At 43.0% G+C, this 20,790-nt stretch overlaps 1 protein-coding gene across 6 annotated transcripts in view; it reads left to right on the top strand.

Moving 5' to 3' along the window:
* The window catches only part of PAG1 (phosphoprotein membrane anchor with glycosphingolipid microdomains 1), a 175,114-nt gene that overhangs the window by 140,062 nt on the left and 14,262 nt on the right, over positions 1 to 20,790 (top strand). For all 6 annotated transcript variants that reach the window (XR_005224284.2, XM_043539431.1, XM_043539430.1 and 3 more), the window contains 3 exons: positions 8,299 to 8,350; positions 10,238 to 10,334; positions 13,065 to 13,666. Coding sequence is in view for 5 of the 6 variants with exons in the window: in XM_043539431.1 (XP_043395366.1) it covers positions 8,299 to 8,350; positions 10,238 to 10,334; positions 13,065 to 13,666 (751 nt within the window). In the remaining variant the exon portion in view is untranslated. The remainder of the gene's footprint in view (positions 1 to 8,298; positions 8,351 to 10,237; positions 10,335 to 13,064; positions 13,667 to 20,790) is intronic.

The raw sequence follows: 20,790 nt of genomic DNA on the forward strand, positions 1-20,790 counted from the left end.
TTAAAGGAACTTGGCTTGTTTAGCCTAACCAGATGCAGGCTGAGGGGAGATATGAATGCTGTCTATAAATACAAAAGAGGGAAAATACCAGGGAGGGAAAGGGATTATTTAAATTAAGCGCCAGTGTGGACACAAGAACAAATCGATAAAAACTGACCATCAACAAGTTCAGGCTTGAAATTTGATGAAGGCTTCTAACTAAAAGGCTGTCGATTAAGTGCAGTTAACTCACATGTTAACTCACAAAATTAATCACGATTTAAAAAATTAATCGCGATTAATCTCGGTTTTAATCACACTGTTAAACAATAGAATACCAATTGAAATTTATCAAATATATTTAATGTTTTTCTACATTTTCAAATATATTGTATTCTGCATTGTAATTGAAATCAAAGTGTATATTATTTATGATTCTAAATATTTCCATAAAATTATAAACAAAAGAAATAGTATTTTTCAGTTCACCTCTACAAGTACTGCAGTGCAATCTCTTTGTTGTGAAAGTGCAACTTACAAATGTAGAAATTTTTTTGTTACCTAACTGCACTCAAAAACAAAACAATGTACAACTTCAGAACCTACAAGTCCACTAAGTCCTACTTCTTGTTCAGCCAATCGCTAAGACAAACAGGTTTGTTTACATTTACAGGAGATAATGCTCCCTCTTCTTATTTATAATGTCACCAGAAAGTGAGAACAGGCATTTGCATGGCACTTTTGTAGCTGGTATTACAAGGTATTTACGTGCCAGATAGGCTAAACATTCGTTTGCCCCTTCATGGTTCGGCCATCATTCTAGAGGACATGCTTCCATGCTGATGATGTTCGTTAAAAAAAAGTTTTAATTAAATTTGTGATTGAACTCCCAGGTGGAGAATTGTATGTCCCCTGCTCTGTTTTACCTGCATTCTGCCATATATTTCATGTTATAGCAGTCTCAGATGATGACTCAGCACGTTGTTCGTTTTAAGAACACTTTCACTGCAGATTTGACAAAACACAAAGGAGGTACCAATGTGAGATTTCTAAAGATAGCTACAGCACTCGACCCAAGGTTTAAGAATCTGAAGTGCCTTCCAAAATCTGAGAGGCATGAGGTGTGGAGCATGCTCTCAGAAGTTTTAAAAGAGCAACGCTCTGATGTGGAAACTACAGAACCCAAACCACCAAAAAAGAAAGCTGCTTTGGATTGTTATTGAGTAGAACCTGTCATCAGCATGGATGCATGTCCCCTGCAATGGTGGTTGAAGAATGAAGGGACATATGAATCTTTAGCGCACCTGGCACGTAAATATCTTGTGACGCTGGCTACAACAGTGCCATGAGAACGCCTGTTCTCACTTTCAGGTGACACTAAATAAGAAGCATGCAGCATTATCTCCTGCTAATGTAAACAAACTTGTTTGTCTTTGTGATTGCCTGAACAAGCAGTAAAACTGAGTTGACTTGCAGGCTCTAAAATTGTACATTGTTTTATTTTTCAGTGCAGTTTTTTTTGTACATAATTCTACATTTGTAAGTTCAACTTTCATGATAAAGAGATTGCACTATAGCAGTGGTTCCCAAACTTGTTCTGCCGCTTGTTCAGGGTAAGCCCCTGTCGGGCCGGGCCAGTTTGTTTACCTGCCACGTCCGCAGGTTCAGCCGATCGCAGCTCCCAGTGGCCACGGTTCGCTGCTCCAGGCCAATGGGAGCTGCTGGAAGTAGCGTGGGCTGAGGGACGTACTGGCCGCCGCTTCCAGCTGCAATCGGCCGATCCTGAGGATGCGGCAGGTAAACAGCCCGGCCTGGCAGGGGCTTTCCCTGCACAAGCGGCGGAACAAGTTTGGGAACCACTGGACTATAGTATTTGTATTAGGTGAATTAAAAAATACTATTTCTTTTGGTTTTGACAATGCGAATACTTGTAATCAAAAATAAATATAAAGTGAGCACTGTACTTTTTGTATTCTGTGTTGTAATTGAAATCAATATATTTGAAAAATGTAGAAAACATCCAAAAATATTTAAATAAATGGTATTCTATTATTGTTTAACAGTGTGATTAATCTCAATTAATTTTTTTAATCGCTTGACACCCCTACTTCTAACTATCAGAGGAGTGAAGTTCTGGAAAAGCCTTCCAAGGGGAACAATGGAGCAAACAACCTAACTGGCTTCAAGATTGAGCTTGATAAGTTTATGGAAGGAATGGTCTGATGACATTGCCTACAACAGCATGTGGTCTATCTGCGACTGCCAGGAGCAAATATCCCCAGCAGCCAGAGGTGGGACACTAGATGGGGAGAGCTCTGAGTTACTTCAGAGTATTCTTTCCCAGGTGTCATGCTGACATGCTTAGGATCCAACTGACAGCCAAATTTGGGGTCAGCAAGGATTTTTCCCCCTGGTCAGATTGGCAGAGATCCTGGTGGTCGGGGGGAAGGTTGCCTTCCTCTGCAGCATGGGGCACAGGTCACCTGCAGGTTTAAACTAGTGTAAATGCTGGATTCTCTGTAACTTGAAGTCTTTAAATCATGATTTGAGGAGTTCAGTAACTCAGGCAGAGGTTATGGCTCTATTACAGGAGTGGGTGGGTGAGGTTCTGTGGCCTGCAGTGTGCAGGTCAGGTTCGATGATCACGATGGTCCCTTCTTGCCTCAAAGTCTATGAGTCTTTGAGGTTAAAATCACTATGGTTTTGGAGTAAAGTCCTAAACTCTGAATTCCCTTGCAAAGAAAGGCAACCTGTATCGTATACTGAACAGATCTTGTACTTCGTTTCCTCTGCAATGGACCCCTCTCACAGGCGCCAGCATGTCAATAAGGTGCTCATCCACATATTACAACCTGAAACTCCCAAGGACACTTACGGTCACAGCCCAGTGCTATAGTATCCATGACTTGTGAAGTGAGAAAAGAGGTTTGCTGTGTTCTGCAGGTTATGGTCCAAACATTCTCCCTCTCTGCCCAGCTAGTGGGTCAATTAGATCTGTCCAGACTTTGTGGATTCTTTTCAATAATAGATGTTTGTTTACAGTATTGATTACAGTACAATGCAAAAGAGAAAAGATTTAAGCTTAGGTAAATTGTGTTCGATGACGTCAGTACTTCAGTCTGACTTGAATAGTTTCTTTTGGTACTGGCATCATTGACTGATAACAGCTGCAGCAAATATATTAACTGCTACTTCAGAACCAACGGAGGGGGCACTTGGTAGGGTATACACGAACAGTGAGTGTGAGAATTGTTTTGATTTCTCAAATTCTTAGCACTGAAGAGGGGCTGATGAGGGCTTCGGATCCCCACACACTTTTCAAGTCTTGTGTTAACAGTTGTTGGACTAAGTTATTCTACACATCTTGCAGGGTAGCTTCAGTAAATTGCTCCTAGGCCCTCTCAAGGGAATACCCTGTAAAACCTTCCGCATTTCCAGGGTGTGTCTTTCGCTTCCACAGCCTACCTGCTGGTGATGTGTAGGAGCTCTGCACACCAACAACCTCCTTTTTCCCCTCACTGCATCCCAGACTCCCTCCTCTGCCTGAAATGCCAGCGCAGACCCGGGAGCCCGGGGCGGAAGAGAGAGTGCGTGGTATTCTGCTCCCAGTGTTCAGTGCTCAGATCACTAATCTGCCCAGGTTTTCAGGCAGAGCAGAGAATCTTGGAGAGAAGCAGGAGATGAATGTTCCCCCACACTGTTATCCAGTGGGTTGAACTGGGCAGAAGCATATGGGAGACAGACGAAGCAGTAAGCAAAGTATTACACTGATATTCCTACAAGTTTCAACTTTTTCTCCTCCCTCTTTGGAGACTTAGGGGCTGATCCTGCACCCCCTGAAGTTAAGAACAAGGATCAAACCTTCAGATTTCAAGCAAGCATGGTACTAAGCAAAGCTTTGATTTGCCACACTACCCTTAAGATTTCCGTTGTTATTAGAGAGCCTCGTTCCACCAAGACCAGCAGCTTCTCTGAATAGAAATACTTTGGTTTTCAAAGGTGAATTTCAAGCCCTTTCCAAAACATGTGAAATCAGCCCCACTGATAAAGTGATGATGACTTTCATTGGTTTTAATGGATCATGCAGCTAAGTGAGGTGCAGTGTAGCGCTTTAAAAATGTACTCCTTAAAATGCAGAGGACTTTTCTGAAAAAATTCTAACAATGGTGGGTTAAGTTTTGAGCAGAAAAACTTAAATCTAAATTTTGTTTTATTTATACTAGTGTAAATCCAGAGTAATTTCATAAATGTCAATGGAGTTCACCTGGATTTTACATCATTTTAAATGAGAGCAGAAACACGTCCATAATATTTACAGCTGAAAATAGAGCTATGGTTGCCTGAGGTGTGCAACCTGCATCTGACCCAAAATGGACGTCTAATAAGTAGATTGAGGTGTACCTCTTTATATGAACAATAAAGAGTAAAAAGGTTTTTAACAAATTTCCAAAATTATACATTAAAATTATGAAAATTACAAAAATTATGCGTCATTTTCCTTTACTGATGTAAAGAATGTGGACGTGCAGAACAAGGAATGTTGATGTGTACCCCAAAATGTGGCTTATGTTGTGGTCTATGGGAATGTCAGGAGAAACAGACGGTTTCAGCATACTCCTCTCAGACCAGTGATTGCAAGTCATTAAGGCTAAATAGGTTATTTTCTTAGATGACCTGCCTGAATCACTGGGAGAGACCAGTCTGAAGCAAAAGGAAGACTTCACATCTGGGTTCTGTAAAAAGACCACTTGGCAATATCGTAATTGGGGGCCAGAATCCCAGAAACTCATATGGAGGGTGGGTTTTTTTTGAGAGAGCCTGTAACAAAGGGGTCTTTGGCGGGACACTACTGAGAGTATCAATTCAGGACAAATTGCTTAGAGCAGGGCAGTCATAGCCCAAGGCTGGGGTCCTTCACTACTAAGGAATGCCAAACCAGCCAAACAGAGAAGACTTCGGTTTTACTCCACTGGCTAACCACAAGTCATACAAGCAACTCCCTCAGACACTTCAGTTTCCCAGTATCACCACCAACACCGCTCCTTATGGGGATGAATGGTTATGAAAACCAATAACCCAGTAAAAGAAAAAAGGTTCTCACGATCCCAAAGGGCCAAGCCCCAGACCCAGGTCAATATACAAGTCAGATCTTGCCCACAAATCACACTGTTGCCAATTATTTAGAATCTAAAATCTAAAGGTTTATTCATAAAAAGAAAGAAATATAGATGAGAGTTAAAATTGGTTACATGGAATCAAATACGTACAACAATTGCAAAATTCTTAGTTCAGGCTTGTTTCAGGCTTGATGGGATTACTGTTGATTTAAACCAATCATGTCTCTGGAATGCAAACATCCCAGCTTGGATGGGTCATTCAGTCATTTTGTTCAGACCTTCAGTTTCAAGCAAAGTTCCTCCACAGGTGAGAAGCAGTATTGAAGACAAAATGGAGGGGTTTTCAGGGCCTTTTATATCCTCTGCCATGTGGAAGGACTCCTTTGTTCGTCCTGTGGAAAATCACAGCAGCAAGATGGAGTTTGGAGTCACATGGTCAAGTCACATGTCCGTGCATGACTCACTTTGCAGGCGGCAGCCATTGCTCAGATGCTACCTTGAACATTCCCAGGAAGGCTCCTTAGATATAGATTGGAGACTACCAAGGTCCATTGTCAGTTAAGTGTTTCTTGACTGGGCACTTATTCAGAATAGTCCTTTCTCAAAAAGCTGACCAAATGCTTCACTGATACTACTTAGAATCAAATACATTGAGATACAAGTACATAGCCAATATTCATAACTTCAAATACAAAAATGATACATACATACAGACAGCATAATTATAACCAGCAAATTACAACCTTTCCGTAGACACATTACTTGATCTCCTTTGTACAAGATTTGGTGCAACCTTTGTTGCAACAATGATTTATACTGTCCCAGTTCATGTCAATAACGTCACAGAGCCTAACTTCCCTGAAAGGGAAAAACAGACTGAGGCACTCTCTGGAAGACAAGTTGGGACCAGGCTGGGCCCAAGAGCTTCTTGGTGTTAGGGGGCTTATTCCTTCACTCTCCCATTTCCCTGGTCCTTCTCACATGAACAGAGAGCAACAATACCCGAAGTCTGAAGGTGCAAACAATTCGATGTTTATTGGGGTAAACTTCCAGCAAGCTTAAAGCCAAGTTCCTTTTTTCTTATTTTCAAATCCCAATTTACTTCCTGTTTGCCCCTAATTTAAATAGTTTATACCTTAACCAATCATTCTACTAAAATTTACCTAACCAATCCTAACATATTGTAGCATGATTAGCTAACCAGTTATATCCCACCCCCTTAATTAGTTTACACTCACCAAAATTAATTATACAGCAGACAGAAACAATCACAGAACCAGACAGAGACCATGCAAATAAACAATAGTAAAGGGAGAAGTATAATGACAAAACAATACAGAAGTGAGGATTTCACAACTACATCTATAAAGATATAAGGGTTTCCCAGCTGTGTCTATTGATAAGTGAGTTCTTACCAAACAGAAAACTATCAAACTAAATTTCCTTTTACATCTTTTAGGCTCTTCTCTTTATCTGGAGATGATAGATCGGATCACCTTTTTAACAGCCCGAGATTGCCTTCTTTCAATGTGACTAGTATGGAATGTGAGGAGGTGACCCATCGCTTCCCAGTTTATGGCTGCCTCTGCTGCTTGGCCAAAGGCATTAGCCTAAGAACAGGGCCTCAGACTGTCACAGTGAGAGAAGGCCCTCACACAGATTTCTTTCTTTTATACTTCTATAACTAGCTAAAAGATAAACATATACTTAAATTCTTAAAGTATAGGCCTTTACAGACAGGCCTGAATATCTATATCCTAACACTTGGCTTCCTAAAAAGCATGTGTAAATTGGTTCTACGCTTAAAAGGGATACCCATCTAATCTCATTCTTTACTACATGATCTCATGTGCACTCCCACATTCGTCACAACTGCCTGTATACAGATATGAGTTAAAAATCCTCTTATTCTTAATCAAAGTTCTGATTAATGAATATTGCTCTATATTGAATCTAATAATGCTTGAGTCCCTGAGACAGTGCCAGAAACAGGAAGCAGCGGAAAGCTTTTATGAGAATCAATCTGTTGGATATTTCTAACAAGTTATGCAAATTCATTGTTAGAAGTTATCTATTGATGTTCTTCAGTAATTCAGCATGTTGCTAATCTGCATGCAGTATCGTTTATTACAAGTTATTTTGTGTGGCGGATTGTTTACAAAGTATATATAATTTCTTCATAGCGCACTTTTTGAAAATTGTTGATCGAATATTTGATGACTTAAAAAAGAGTAAAATCTGCCATGCTTAAAACGCTTTGTCAAAAAGCTTTGGGGGAACAAAGTATTTGTAAACATGAATCACATTCTGCATGGCATGGACATTGTTGTGTATTTAATTGGTGTAATTACTTGTTTCACAATTAAGTAGAAGTTTAAAGATATAGGCAGATTTCTGCTGTGGAAAATGCCATGTGTCTCCGAGTATTTGGGGTAGGCGACATCATTAGTCTCCCACCTCACCACCCTGTGCTTCCCCTCCCCACTGCACTTTTTACTCCCCTTTTCTTCCAGATTAGAAGTCTCTATGTGTCAGCCTTATAGCTGTGTTTCAGAGTAAGTAATCTGTTTCAGAAAGGGGCTGTTGACATAGTTAATCCCTTCTAAGAATCTGTAGATTATAAAGCCTATCTGAAACACATTCATTGTATAATGAAGTACATGCCACATGGTGCTACACATTACACTGTAAGTGTTTTGCTTTTTAAAGTGCCCACTCTTTATCCACTTGTAGATTTTTTTTCAGGAATCATAAACTGTGCTGTTAGTAGGACTTTTGTGGCCCATAGGACCTTTAAAAAGCCTCTTCTAATTCTTCAGATTGTAGTGTTCCCTAAAATGTGTTGCCCTGGCCATTTAAAGAGACAGCTTCACAGATTACAGAATCTGTCACAGAAAATACGTACATGAGAATTTCAGAAAGTGACAAAAAGAACGGTTAAATTGATATTTTAATGTGGTAGTTCACAAACTTCTCCATTCTGTGAATGGATGTTAGAACAGGAAGACGTTTTGATGAGACTGTCTGAACCTGTTTGCTGCCCCTCTCTAGATCGTGGCACCTCCCAGGTTAAGAATCCATGTTTTAGTCTGAAGAATAAAAGTGCAGCAATATGGTCAATAGCGATCACTGTCAGAACATTCATTTTACTAGAGGTTTACTGGATGTTCTCAGCATAATTTTACATTTTTTTTAATTTAAGGGAAAAGAGGCCAAAACATCAGAATGGGGACCATGAAAATCTGATGAATGTGGTAAATATTATTTATTTATTACAGCTTGTGTCTTTCCAATGCTTTGTAATCAGCCCTTTTCCTGAGCCTGGGCATGCAAAATAAAATATTGCAGGTGAGAAGACAGAAATAGACCTATGGGTTTAGGGGAGTTAATGGGAGGATTTGTGAGGTGGGTACAGTTAATTCCCCTTAATAGCAATCCTGATATTAGCAACTTCCAGTTAATGGCAACATATTGCTGGGAACCAATCCCATCCCATTAACATCAGCGTTGACGGGATTCTAATATTATCAATGGCATGCCACTTATTAGCAACTTTTGTTGGAAGAAAGGCACCACCTGCAGCCCCAGAAGGGAGCGATGGGATGTGCTGAGCACCCCCTGCAGGCAGGTTTGTGAGGCTACAGCCAGGGAAGGAAGTGCTGGGTTGTGTCTTCTCTGGCTGCAGCCCTGCAAACCTGCTTGCAGCTGGTGCTCGGCACATCCAGCACTTCCTTCTGGGGCCTGCAGCCCAACAAACCTGCCTGCACAAGGTGACCATACAGGACGTAAGGGCTTGGAAGGGAGGCTGTGGGCCGGGGCAGTCATGGAGTGGGGGACTGCAGCCCAGCAAATCTAACTGCACACAGGGACCACTCAGGAGGTAAGAGGCTGCAGGCTGGGAGGGGAGGCCATGGGCAGAGCAATAGCAGGGAAAGGGGCTGCAGCCTGGATGCTACAACAGCATGGTACCGCTCTCTGGGCTGCACCTTGCTGGGGGACTGCATGCAGGGAAAGAAGCACTGGGATGTGGTGAGCCCCAGCCCCAAGAGAGTTCAGTTGGGTGCACAGGGATGAGGCAGCATCTGCGATATCAGGCAGTGTCCTGAGGCTTTAGCACATCCAGCATAGTAAAGGGCAAGGTGATGTCCCAACATTTAATGCTTACCTTTGAATTTTTATTGCATGGACTTAAGTCAGACTTCATTCAACTTATGCAGTGATGACATAAATAACAATGCTAGTTTCACGCTGAACATAAATTGATCAGAAAACAGGTGTGTGTACTGGTCGCCATTAAAAAGTCAACCTTTACTCAAAATCATCACATAGAGATATCAAAGAAAGTGCAGTCATTTTGTATTCTAATATTGTGGTAGATAAGATACCTCTGTGTGATAACTGTAGGTAAATATTGACTTTTCACTGTGCAACAGTTTCTGATTTTATTTACGCAGACTAGCTCCATTGAGTGCAGTGGACTTACTCCTGATTTGCACATGATAGCTTAGAGTACAGTTGTATCCTGTATATGGCAAAGTACAATAGTATAACTTGTGGGAATTTGTCAGTCTGTGTGCAAAATAAGTGTAATTTACACACTGGCCACACAGTAGCAAAAGCGGCGAAGAAGAATGGCAGCTTGGTGGGCTATTTTCTCTACACCTTCCTATTAGTAGCTTTTCCTGCTACCCTAAACCCTATGACTTCCACTTTTTCCGCACTCAGTATGTAAATTACACTTGCTTTGCACACCCACTAACATCTGTTTTTTGACCAATTTATACTACAGAACATTACCAGTGAGTTTGGAATAGAGATTTCCATGAGAGTTATATCCGCTTTATTCTTGGCTGAACTTCACAGTATAATTAGATGCAGTTAGTGTTTTAATATAACATATGCACAAAGACTTTAAAATATAAGGCCTGATTCTAATCTTACACCAGTTTTATACCCGATACCGAGCAGAGATCAGAATCAAATCCATAGTATGTGTATGCAGTAGCAATATGTGTATCAGTATAAACAGATTTGTGTCCAGTTTCAAATTAACTGGACTACATTCACAGTATTATTTTGCAATATAGTTTATCTCTTGCTCTACTTAAATGGTAGGTAATCCTTCAGATTTTGTTTTCCAGCCTTCAGATAAGGAGATGTTGAGCCATTCCATCACAAGTCTGGCTATAGATCCTCTTGTCAGCAGTGACCAGAATGGGGGACTAAGTAATGGGGATGGTAAGTACTGCAGTACTTTGAAAAGGAAAGGGAAAGAAATACCCTACTCTCTAATTAGTTTCTTTTGTATAGCATCCTTTATATCTGCTTCACTTTGTGCAGTCTCTTAGCCCCATCCTGCAAATATCCACATGCTTACCTTTATGCATGTGAGTAATGCCATTGACTTTAATAGAACTATTCACATGAGTAAAGCTAAGCACATGTGTAAATGTTTGCAAAATCAGCACCTTCAGCTGTAAACTCTTTAGGGCAGGAATTATCCCTTCTTTTAGATTTCAGCAGCACAAAGGCACATTTTGGGCAGGATGGGAAAAGAAATTATAAATAATGACAATGTACAAAGCTGTCCTGATACCAGAGTCATTTGAACACACTATACGGTCAGTAGTTTGGAAAAAAACAAAACAACTTTCTTGTTCACTTGAACATATTTTTATATTTTAGAAAACTGAAACATGAATAAGCTTTTTTTTAATTCTTCTTGCTTTGCTGAACACTCAGAATGATTCACACTCATGTAACACCAGAAAATATTGTACTCAGTTGAAACTAAAAATAAACATGCTCTCAATACAGAGCTCCCAGGGGCCAACTGTTTTTTTCTCTCTGGGTTAACCACTGACACACTGGGCTGCATTCCCTAGTTTACAGCTAAACCCCTAATCTCACTGTGAGGCTGTAAACTAATCCGTTAAACCTTTAGCACTCAAAAAACAATTAACAAAAGGAATTTTGAAACCTAACCTTTTTTATGGCTGATCCCCATTCCTCATATTGGTTGGTGTTTCACATTTAGGTGTATTTACCTCACAGAGTGACTTAATACACTGAGTAGGCCCAGCAAAGCCAGAAGGGGAGTATTTACAAAAGCTTCCATTGGAAAGTGCATGCAACTGACAGAACCAGGTACTTAAAAGGAATACTGTCTACTTCAGTTTTTTAAACTATCACAAACTTCACAGTTTAGGTATAAGTTGCGCTTTAAATAGCATGGACAGATTTGTTTTAATTTGTTATTTGTGAGGTCTTTCATGGCTCTGTCTGCTGCCCCGCTGATGTTTGTGTGGATCTTTTCAGCAAGGGAGCATGGTCAGTTTCAGGCCTGAGAGCAGCACTGCTTAATGTACTCAGGTTTGTCCCTCTTTCCTCCCCCTGCTTCCACTCTCTGTGCACACTTGCTGCCTAGCCAGCCTCTTCACTTTCAATGGCCTTGGCAACAGCAGCATAGGGATGAGCTTTCAAACTTCCAAACTGTCCCACCCCATTTCCCAGTCCTTGCCTGGTTCCTGGTGCTGCCCAGGAGCTGCATCCTGGGAGTGAAAAACACCCTACCAGATTCCCATTGGCCCCTGCACAGGGCTTGAGTTGAAGGAGAAGAAGGTTCCGCTTCTGCCCTTTACCCAATTCCTTTGTTCCCTGGCTTTGTTCAGGGATCCCAGGAGGGAAAGGAGACTTCCTGACACCATCACTCCCAGCCTGAAACTCAGAAACATCCTCAATTATGTTGCTGTGTTACAGGTAAACATCCTCTTGTTGGGCTGGGGCAAAAGTGTACGCCCAGAGCAGGGTGTGAAAGTGGTCATCATACTTGTGCACGGCAAAGAAAGTAGAGCTGACAACCAGCAAAATCAGTGACACTTCTTACACACAAAGTGCGGCCAAATCCACACATTAGACTGGAAAAATGGAGGAAAATACCACTTTCTCTCTCTTCTTTTTTTGAGCTTTTGTCAGTGTGAAGTGTTACTAGAAGCTAGTAAGTAAAATAACTTCACAGATAAATTATTTTCATGTAGATGTCCCTTATAAAAGCACACGATAAAATCTGGAAAGTGTTTGTATGGATATGTGTATATATCCGACTCCAGCAAACTGCAGCGCATACCCACATGTGCACAACCAGATAATGAGATCTGTAAATTCCATTCCAGGAGTGTTATCTTTGAAAATAACAACTTATTGTAACCCGCATCTGAGAACATGACATGTTCTGCTTAATAAAGCAGCTTGCCCTTTTTTTCTTTTCTCCCCCCCCTCCCCCATCTAAGATGGACTACCTTATTTGTGACTGAGTTACTAGAAATCCCTCATTTGTAGGACTAAAGGTTGTCAGTTCATATTATGCATTACAATATTAAGAAAAGTACTTCAATAAGGAACTTGTGGAGTAATGAATGTGCTCTGCAACCCAGCTGACTTCAGTAGGGTTGCACAAGGTGTGGGTCAGATCAGAATTAGGCCATTCTGTTCAAGTGAGGGCCTTTCTATTTGTGTCAGAGAAATGAGCAAACAGAAATCAAATATCCAACAGGACTTTTCAAAAAGAACAGTAGCTGAGTCCAGGATCCTCACCAACATCCTCACTCTTAACCCCAGCAGTCTCTAATATGCAAAAATGGATACCAGCCATTTTTGAGAACATTACATATGTTGCATCTACTTGCCCGTTCCCTGGGCTCACTATGAGCATTGCTGCTGTGTAAAGTGTTTTGAGATTCATTGCATAAATACTATACTGCAAAACCAAACTATCTTATCTGGTAAGTACAGCAATGTCTTTTTATTTAAAACCTGAGAATACTGTGAATGCCAGAGAATTCCAAGTTATCTTTTCTCACTGTAAATAGCAAATAGTAATGCAGAAACAAAGTAGGTCATATGCTTATTTAATCTAACCTTCCTGTAGTCAGGGAGAGTTGGTAAATTATTCTGTTTTATTTTTTGTAGTTCTCTCAGAAGACAGCACAACTGCCTGCATCCAACCTTATGAAGAAGTACAAACTTCTGTTTCTGATCTGTTAGACCATCAGGACCCTCTGGGAAAGTCAATAAAATGTCACCAGAGCAGGGAGCTACCCAGAATTCCTCCTAACGATGCCATGGAAACCATCCTCTCCCCAAGAAATATTGAAAATGATCAGGGTCTTGGAATGGAAGGGCCTTATGAGGTCTTGAAAGATAGCTCCTCTCAAGAAAACATAGTTGAAGACTGCTTGTATGAAACTGTGAAGGAAATTAAGGAGGTAGGAGTAGCAGCCAACACTGAGAGAAGCTGTGACAGCAAACCAAAGTGTACACCGACAGTTGCTGAAGGTCTAGACCAGATTCCTGTGTGCAGGACTGAATCAGCAGAATATGCCTCTGTTGACCGAAATAAAAAAAGTCGGCAAAGTACTAATTCAGAGAGTCCTCTTGGCAACACTCCAGACATGGAAGATGAGGCTCCACCTCCCATACCTATGAAATTTCTTGATGAAAATGAGAACGTTCAGGAAAAGGGAGCAGAGGAGGAAGAAGAGGTGACTGAGGGGGCTGGTGAACCTGATAAGGTAAACCCTATACTGACAATTGTATAATGACAGAAAAAAGACCCTATGTACATAGATGGTGGTCATAGAGCTGAAAGTTTAAAGATCGTCCTTTATTTTAAAGAACATATTTAAATTAAGGTCATGCATTACTGTGAAATAGTGGAGGTGTGAAGCATACACTCCAGTCTCTCTGGTGAGGACAGTTATCCATACCTTCCTGACCTCCAGATTGGAGTCCGGCAGTGTGCTTTACTTGGGGCCACTCTTAAAGGCTACTCAGAAATTGCAGGTAGTACAAACTGCTTTTGCCTGCATCCTCAGGGGTGTTAGATGTATAGAAACTATCACACTAGTTCTCTAAAGGCTGCACTGGCATCCTATTCATTTATGTGACTCAGAATCTTTTTCCTTTAGTTTTTGCTAATAGCTTATGCAAACAATACCTAGATGTACAAAAGGGAGAGCAGGGCTTCTTGGTAGAAGCCATTCTTACTTTGGAATGCACTTCCCATGTTGGTTTAACGGCAGTCCAAGAAAAGTTTACAGGCAGGTATGATGAGGCCAAGTCCTGAAGTTCTTACAGTCTAGAGGCCAGGTTCTCTGCTGTGCCTAAGGCCTGGTCTACGCTACGAGTTCAGGTCAAATTTAGCAGCATTATCTCCATTTAACCCTGCACCCATCCACATGACAAAGCCCTTTTTTTCAACTTAAAGGGCTCTTAAAATCGATTTCTTTACTCCACCCCCGACAAGGGGATTAGCACTGAAATCGGCCTTGCCGGGTTGAATTTGGGGTACTGTGGACGCAATTTGACGGTATTGGCCTCCGGGAGCTATCCCAGAGTGCTCAGTTGTGACTGCTCTGGACAGCACTCTCAAATCAGATGCACAGGCCAGGTATACAGGAAAAGGCCCACGAACTTTTGAATCTCATTTCCTGTTTGGCCAGCGTGGCGAGCTCACCTGCACAGCTCACCATGCAGAGTTCATCATCACAGGAGACCATGCAGTCCCAGAATCTCCGAAGAGCTCCAGCATGGACCGAATGGGAGGTACAGGATCTGATCGCTGTATGGGGAGACGAATCGGTGCTGGCAGAACTCAGTTCAAAAAGGCAAAATGCCAAAATATTTGAAAAGATCTCCAATGGCATGAAGGACAGAGGCTATAACAGGGACCCGCAGCAGTGCCGCGTGAAAATTAAGGAGCTCAGGCAAGCCTACCAAAAAACCAGAGAGCCAAACGGCTGCTTCGGTTCAGAGCCCCAGACATGCCGCTTCTATGATGAGCTGCATGCCGTTCTAGGGGGAGCAGCCACTACTACCCCAACCCTGTGCTTTGACTCCATCCAAGGAGTGGGAAGCAACACAGAAGCGAGTTTTGGGGGCGAGGAAGATGAGTAGGAGGCTGTAGATAGCTCACAGCAAGGAAGCAGAGAAACCAGTTTCCCCAACAGCCAGGATCTGTTTATCACCCTGGACCTGGAGTCAGTACCCCCCCGAACCCACCCAAGTTGGGCTCCCGGACCCTGAAGGCGGAGAAGGGACCTCTGGTGAGTGTACCTTTGTAAATATTATACAAGGTTTAAAAGCAAGTGTGTTTAATGATTAATTTGCCCTTGCATTCGTGGCCAGTACAGCTATTGGAAAAGTCTGTTAATGTGTCTGGGGATGGAGCGGAAATCCTCCAGGGACATCTCCATAATGCTCTCCTGGATGTACTCCCAAAGCCTTTGCAAAAGGTTTCTGGGGAGGGCAGTCTTAGTCCGTCCTCCATGCTAAGACACTTTACCACACCAGGCCAGTAGCACGTAGTCGGGAATCATTGCAGAACAAAGCATTGCAGCGTATGGTCCTGGTGTTTGCTGGCATTCAAACAACATCAGTTCTTTATCTCTCTGTGTTACCCTCAGGAGAGTGATATCATTCATGGTCACCTGGTTGAAATAGGGTGGTTTGCCTGTGGCTGAACAGAAATCTTCCCCGCTTTTAGCCACGTGGTGGGGGGAGGGTGAAGCCATCATCCCAGAGAATTGGATGTGGAGGGGGCGGAGGGGTGTTAGTTGGGTTTCTGCTACACATGAACCCAAAAACTGTAGCCCCTCCTCTTAAATTGCCAACCCATTTTTAATGGCCAACCCAACGGCTACTTGGTATGGGAAATGAGCTGCTGTTTGACACCATTCCCACATGTTATGAAGGTTAAAGAAGCCAAAAGACTGTGGCTTACCATGGCTGCCTGCAAGCCGAATTCTGCTGCCCAGCCCAGCGTGAGTGATCTCTCACACCAAACTGGCATACCCTCAGTAAGAGGCAAAATGCGACCTTGTAATGAAAGCACATGTGCTATGTAATGTTAACAGCAAGGTTTACCATCAAAGAGTGTACCCATTGTTCTATAAAATGTGTCTTTTTAACTGCCACTCTCCCTTTTTTTTTCCCTCCACCAGCTGCATATGTTTCTCCTTCCCAGAGGCTAGCGAAGATTAGAAGGCGAAAAAATCGCACTCGTGATGAAATGTTCTCTGACTTCATGCTGTCCTCCCACACTGACAGAGAACAGCAAAATACATGTCGGCAGACAATCTCAGAGTTCAGGAAAACACAATATGACCGCGAGGAGAGGTGGCGGGCTGAAGATGGTAGGTGGCATCAGCTTGCTGAAAGAAGGCAGGAGTCAATGCTCAGGCTGCTGGAGGATGAAACTCATATGCTCCAGCATATGGTTGAGCTGCAGGAAAGGCAGCAGGAGCACAGACCGCTGCTACAGCCCCTGTGTAACCAACCACCCTCCTCCCCAAGTTCCATAGCCTCCTCACCCAGACGCCCAAGAACGCAGTGGGGGGGCCTCCAGCCACCCAGCCACTCCACCCCAGAGGATTGTCCAAGCAAGAGAAGGCTGGGATTCAATAAGTTTTAAAGTGCTGTGTGGCCTTGTCCTTCCCTCCTCCTCCACCCCACCCGGGCTACCTTGGCAGTTATCCCCCTATTTGTGTGATGAATTAATAAAGAATGCATGAATGTGAAGCAACAATGACTGTATTGCCTCTGCAAGCGGTGATCGAAGAGGGGAGGGGAGGGTGCTTAGCTTACAGGGAAGTAGAGTGAACCAAGGGGCGGGGGGTTTCCATCAAGGAGAAACAAACAGAACTTTCACACCGTAGCCTGGCCATTCCTGAAACTGGTTTTCAAAGCTTCTCTGATGCGCACGCGCCCTCTTGTACTATTCTAACCGCCCTGGTGTCTGGCTGCACGTAATCAGTGGCCAGGCGATTTGCCTCAACCTCCCACCCTACCATAAATGTCTCCCCTTTACTCTCTCAGATATTGTGGAGTGCACAGCAAGCAGTAATAACAATGGGAATATTGGTTTCACTGAGGTCTAACCGAGTCAGTCAGTAAACTGCGCCAGCACGCTTTTAAATGCCCAAATGCACATTCTGCCACCATTCTGCACTTGTTCAGCCTACAGTTGAACAGCTCCTGACTGTCCAGGGTGCCTGTGTATGGCTTCATGAGCCATGGCATTAAGGGGTAGGCTGGGTCCCCAAGGATAACTATAGGCATTTCAACATCCCCAACGGTTATTTTCTGGTCTGGAAAGTAAGTCCCTTGCTGCAGCTTTTGAAACAGACCAGAGTTCCTGAAGATGCGAGCGTCATGTACCTTTCCTGTCCTTCTCACATTGATGTTGGTGAAACATCCCTTGTGATCCACCAGTGCTTGCAGCACCGTTGAAAAGTACCCCTTGCGGTTTATGTACTCGCTGCTTTGGTGCTCCGGTGCAAAGATAGGGATATGGGTTCCGTCTATGGCCCCACCACAGTTAGAGAATCCCATTGCAGCAAAGCCATCCACTATGACCTGCACATTTCCCAGAGTCACTACCCTTCATATCAGCAGCTCCGTGATAGCGTTGGCTACTTGCATCACAGCAGCCCCCATAGTAGATTTGCCCACTCCAAATTGATTCCCGACTGACCGGTAGCTGTCTGGCATTGCAGGCTTCCACAGGGCTATCGCCACTCGCTTCTCAGCTGTGAGGGCTGCTCTCATCTTGGTATTCTTGCTCTTCAGGGCAGGGGAAAGCAACTCACAAAGTTCCATGAAAGTGCCCTTACGCATGCGAAAGTTTTGCAGCCACTGGGAATCGTCCCAGACCTGCAACACTATGCGGTCCCACCAGTCTGTGCTTGTTTCCCGGGCCCAGAATCGGCATTCCACTGCATGAACGTGCCCAATTGACACCAGGATGTGCACATTGCAGGGGCCCGTACTTTGTGAGAAGTCTGTCCATGTCGTAATCACTCTTGTCACCGCGCTGCAGTCGCCTCCTCCTTGCCTGGTTTCACTTTTCTTGCAGGTTATGGTTCTGCATATCCTGCTGAATAATGCGTGCGGTGTTTATAGTGCTCATAATTGCCATGGTGATATGAGTAGGCTCCATGTTCCCAGTGCTACGGCATCTGTGCTGAAAAAAGGCGTGAAACGATTGTCTGCTGTTGCTCTGACGGAGGGAGGGGTGACTGACAACATGGCTTACAGAGTTGGCTTAGAGGGAATTAAAATCAACAGAGGGGGTGGCTTTTCATCAAGGAGAAACAAAAACAACTGTCACACAGAATGGCCCCCTCAAGGATTGAACTCAAAACCCTGGGTATAGCAGGCCATTGATTTCACAGAGGGAGGGAGGAAGAGAGGAGAAAATGAATACAAAACAAATCTGGTCTATTTCTTGTTTAGATTCACTTCATCTATCTTTATACATCTTGCTGGCAGCAGACGGTGCAGTACGACTGCTGGCCATCGTCATCTCCCGTCTCCTGGGTGCTTGGCAGAAGACGGTGCAGTCTGACTGCTGGCCATTGTCGTCTCCTGGCTGCTCATTAGAAGATGCTGCAATAGGACTGCCAGCAGGACTGAATTGCCAAGAGACGAAACTTAAAAGGGAAATGACCTGGCTGAGTCACTCCCATGTTTGCCCAAGCGCCCCGACCAACCTCACCGAGGTCGGCTAAAAGAGCACCCTGGAGTACAGCGACAATGGCTACCAGTCATACTATACTGTCTGCTGCCAAAAGGCAATGAGCTGTGTAGCAATGCAGTACCGTGTCTGCCAGCACCCAGAAGACATACAGTGTCGGTGAGCTGAGTGGGCTCCATGCTTGCCATGATATGGCGTCTGCACGGGTAACCCAGGAAAAAAGGCGCGAAACAATTGTCTGCCGTTGCTTTCACAGAGGGAGGGAGGGAAGGGGTACCTGACGATATGTACCCAGAACCACCCGCGACAATATTTTTGCCCCATCAGGCATTGGGATTTCTACCCAGAATTCAAATGGGCTGCGGAGACTGCATGAATGTGGAATAGTTACCCACAGTGCAACGCTCTGGAAGTCGACGGTTGCCTCGGTACTGTGGACGCACTCCGCCAACTAAATGCACTTAGAGAATTTATGTGGGGGGACACACAATAGACTGTATAAAAATGCATTCTACAAAACCGACTTCTATACATTCGACCTGATTTCATAGTGTAGACATAGCCAAGGCACAACATAGGAGGGGACAAAGGTGACTTTAAGCCACCTTTTTGCCACCCAGATTCCACTTGCATCAGTGGTTGGGGCAGCCTGCTGATGTAAGTTAAATCTGCCCTAGGAGCTACTCTATCTTAGGCATCTTCCCCCTGGCTGCTATTAAGCTGCTCTGTAGGCTAGAATGGCCACAGAGTTCTTAACAGTGTTAAGATAGAGCAAGTTTCACAAAAGGCTCAAATGAAATTGTAGTGACTTTTTCCCCCCATTATTTACATTTGCTGAGGTAGATAATAGCAGAATGAGTTTGGGGGCTTTCATGAGACAAGAACTGCTTTAGTCTTCACTTGTAACTATAGACTCCTAAAAGACATGATTGTTTACAGTCTAGTCAGCGCTGTTAAGTGATTTTCGAGACTGCGTGATCACAATGGCAAAAATGTTAGCCTAGTGATCAAAGTTAACTTTTCCCGGTAGTAGGGCAATAATGGGTGAGAGCAGCTCATCACTTTGCCATATACTAGTTCTTGTACACCAGTCTAATCTGTGCTGGAGGAGACCAACTGTGGAGAGGGAAACTGAGGCAGGAAGTGCCAGCCATGCCACGCTTGACCAACAGTGTGTGCTACAGGGAAGCCACAGCCTTATAATATGGAGTCGTATTATTTGTTGTTTGTGTGTGTTCAAATTATATTGGGTATTTATTAGGGCTGTCAATCACAGTTAACTCACGCGATTAACTCAAAAAAATTAATCACAATTAATCGCACTTTTAAGCAATAGAATACCAATTGAAATTTATTAAATATTTTGGATGCTTCTCTACATTTTCAAATATATCGATTTCAGTTACAACACAGAATACAAAGTGTACAGTGCTCACTTTATATTGTTTTTTATTACAAATATTTGCACTGTGAAAATGATAAAAGAAATAGTATTTTTCAATTCACCTCATACAAGTACTGGAGTGCAATCTCTTTATCATGAAAGTGCACGTTACAATTGTAGGGTTTTTTTGTTACATAACTGCACTCAAAAACAAACCAATGTAAAACTTTTGAGCCTACAAGTCCACTCTGTCTTACTTCTTGTTCAGGCAATTGCAAAGACAAACAAGTTTGTTTACATTTGCAGGAGATAATGCCTCACGTTTCTTGTTTACAATGTCACCTGAAAGTGAGAACAGGCATTTGCAGGGCACTGTTGTAACTGGCGTCCCAAGATATTTACGTGCCAGATGCGCTAAAGATTCCTATGTCCCTTCATGCTTCAACCACCATTCCAGAGGACATGCATCCATGCTGATGACACTTGTTAAAAAAATAATGTGTTAATTAAATTTGTGACTGAACTCCTTGGGGGAGAATTGTACGTCCCCTGCTGTTTTACCTGCATTCTGCCATATATTTCATGTTATAGCAGTCTCAGATGATGACCCAGCACATATTGTTCGTTTTAAGAACGCTTTCACTACAAATCTGACAAAATGCAAAGAAGATATCAATGTGAAATTTTTAAGACAGCTACAGCACTCAACCCACAATTTAAGAATCTGAAGTGCCTTCCAAAATCTGAGAGGGATGAAGTGTGGAGCATGCTTTCAG

Source organism: Chelonia mydas, chromosome 2 (assembly GCF_015237465.2).
Source record: "Chelonia mydas isolate rCheMyd1 chromosome 2, rCheMyd1.pri.v2, whole genome shotgun sequence".
NCBI lineage: Eukaryota > Metazoa > Chordata > Testudines > Cheloniidae > Chelonia > Chelonia mydas.